Here is a 2,995-nt window from a genome sequence, read left to right on the forward strand (position 1 = left end):
CCTCATCAACAAGAATAGACTGTTACCAGGTATAAAATTTGATAGAAATTATACTAGGTGACTCTCTGTTCAACTTTCAAGTATATCATAAGTAGAAAAAAAATTAATTAAAAAGACAGCAATAAAAATAAAGTGGGAAGAAAAAAACTTAAAAAGAACCTGAGAGATCACTTACAATCATAACATACATGTCATTTATAATCATTTATTTATATAAATGCTAGAAAGGAAATATGTGAATTTATTTTAATTACAGAGGCCATTTATAGATGTCCATAAAGGGGAAAATGAATAATCAAAATGAATCAATACTGAATTTGTCAAAAAGAAAACTGACACAGTAAATACCCGAAGTGAGCATGTTTTAAAAGCCATCTCCAGATACTGCAATATTTTGATATGATAAGCATAGAGAATGAATGATGCAAAATTTGCATAAGATTCATGCTTCAATCTGGAACCTCTAGGATTTCTATATGAGAAATTCCATGTTGGTTGCATTTATAAAAGGAAAGTAGTAATTACAGGGAAATCTAGAAAATAATAACTGCAGTGATTACCCATACTTTTTAGCACAAGGAGCCTCAAAATCCAGAGGGTGTGAAGTGCGGACATTGCAGGAATCAGCACTGTAAACCAAAGAGCCTTCCAATGGTCGCTGAATCAGTGTAGAGTTTGGGACTTCACGTTTCCAGACGGTTAGGCAGAACACACCAGACCAGGATGCTGGGGAAGGGAGGACTGCTGGGGATGTGGCACACGCTGGAGTTGAGGTCCACAGAAGAGTCACTGAATCCCTGTGTGGAGAGATTGTTAAGGTGAAGATTGGGGCTCCAGTCTTAGGGCATCAGATCCAGCTGGTTCAGACCTGGAAATGCACATACCCGAAGAGTTCCCATGAGGCAGAGGTGTTTGATTCCTCCCAGAGAGCCTCTCTGGACACTGTTGACCTACACTTGTTTTGTTTTATTTTATTTTGTTGCAGATTGCAATGGTAACTACAGCTTCCCATCAAAGAAATCCAGTGGTTAGACAAAATGCATGATTTCTTAATTTCCTAGATCCAAATAGAAGACACTGGGGTCATCCTGGAGAATACCTATTAGGAGTGAATTTTGAGTTCCTCTTGTCCCTCTTTCACAGTAAACCCAGAAACCCCATGGAAAGAGGAAACCAAACAGGAGCTAGAAACTTCATCCTCCTGGGATTCACAGATGACCCTGACCTGCAGTCCCTCCTCTTTGGTCTGCTCCTGTCCATGTACCTGGTCACTGTGCTGGGGAACCTACTCATCATCCTGGCCACCATCTCAGACTCCCACCTGCACACACCCATGTACTTCTTCCTCTCCAACCTCTCCCTGGCTGACATTGGTTTCACCTCCACCACCATCCCCAAGTCTCTGAGGAATATCCAGACTCAGAGCAGAGTCATCACCTTTGCAGGCTGCATCTCACAGATTTATTTTTTTGTTGTGTTTGCGTGCCAGGACAATTTGCTCCTGACAGTGATGGCTTATGACCGCTTTGTGGCCATTTGTCACCCACTGTACTATGTGGCCATCATGAACCCACGACTGTGTTTGCTTATGGCTCTAGGGTCCTGGTTCATCAGTGCCCTGGGCTCCCTGCCAGAGAGCATGACCATCTTGAGGTTGTCCTTTTGCACAAACAGGGAAGTCCCTCACTTTTTCTGTGATCTTCCTGAAGTTCTGAAGCTCGCCTGCTCTGACACCCTCATCAATAATGTGGTTGTGTACTCTGTGACCATCATCCTGGGTGTTTTCCCTCTCACTGGCATCCTCCTCTCCTATTCTCAGATTTTCTCCTCCATCCTGAGGATCTCCTCAGACAGAGGCAAGTACAAAGCCTTTTCCACCTGTGGGTCTCACCTCCTGGTGGTCTCCTTGTTCTATGGCACTGGCCTTGGGGTCTACCTCAGTTCTGCTGCTTCACCATCCTCTAGGATGGGTCTGATGGCCTCAGTGATGTACACCATGGTCACCCCCATGTTGAATCCTTTCATCTACAGTCTGAGGAACAGGGACATCAAGGTGGCCCTGGGGAGAGTCCTCAGCAAGATGGTGCCTCTCAGTGAAAGGTCCTTTGCATGAATCTCCTCATCAGTGTGGTGCATGGTTCATACAATATTTACCCTGCTTATGCTTTTATTTTGAACTGTTTCCTTGGGTATTCCTATTGGGTCTTTCTAGCCCTAGTTACTATTTATAACTTTACATGTTAGAACACCCTTTCACTTTCTAACCAGTCATTTTAACATTCTGTGATACAATCTGTTATTTCTCAGTCATGTAAACTAACTTTTGAGGAGGTTGTTCTGAATTTTTATTGACACATAATAATCTGGCATAGTTTTGAGTACATTGTGATAATCTGACAAACATAAATAATGTGTGATGATCAAATCTATAAATTTTCCATCTCCTTAAACATTTCAAGTTTGCTGGAGTTGGAAAACCTTGAACTCATCATGTTCTTTGTAAAATATATAACAAATTGTGGGATTAGAGTCACCCTACTGTGCAGTAGAACATTAGAACTTATTGCCTCTGTCAACCAATCCCTGGGTCCTCATTACTCAGCCTCCCCCCAGTCCCTTCCATGCTCCTATTCCTAACCTCTTGCACGATCTGCTCAGCTGCCCACTTCTGTGGAATCAACTTCATTTCTTTCTATATATGACCATGAATATCCTAAGTGTGTAGGTTCTAATTAAATCTTTCACTTTCGCATAACCCCTGAAGTGGAGAGATGTTCACTTAAAGTATTTTGGAAATGTTTCCCTGATTGCACAGCCATTACAGAGATTTTCTGAGATGATGAGAATAAAACTAACTCAAAATATTTCCACTTTTGATCTGACTCCTCTTCCTTTCAGTCACACCAGTCAACATGGTTGAATTTTCCTAATCACCACAGTATCACTTCCTTAACTATCAGAACTATATCTTATTCACTCTTACAACCAAGGTGCC

At 41.8% G+C, this 2,995-nt stretch overlaps 1 protein-coding gene across 1 annotated transcript; it reads left to right on the forward strand.

Moving 5' to 3' along the window:
• Positions 1 to 1,159: 1,159 nt before the first annotated feature.
• LOC306647108 (olfactory receptor 7C2-like) lies at positions 1,160 to 2,113 on the forward strand (the record flags this gene model as incomplete). The annotated part of the gene is made up of 1 exon (XM_079116129.1): positions 1,160 to 2,113. The coding sequence occupies one exon, from the start codon at positions 1,160 to 1,162 to the stop codon at positions 2,111 to 2,113; it is 954 nt and encodes a 317-aa protein (XP_078972255.1).
• Between the last annotated feature and the right edge of the window lie 882 nt (positions 2,114 to 2,995).

Source organism: Sciurus vulgaris (genome assembly GCF_902686455.1).
Source record: "Sciurus vulgaris genome assembly, chromosome: 16".
Taxonomy (NCBI): domain Eukaryota; kingdom Metazoa; phylum Chordata; class Mammalia; order Rodentia; family Sciuridae; genus Sciurus; species Sciurus vulgaris.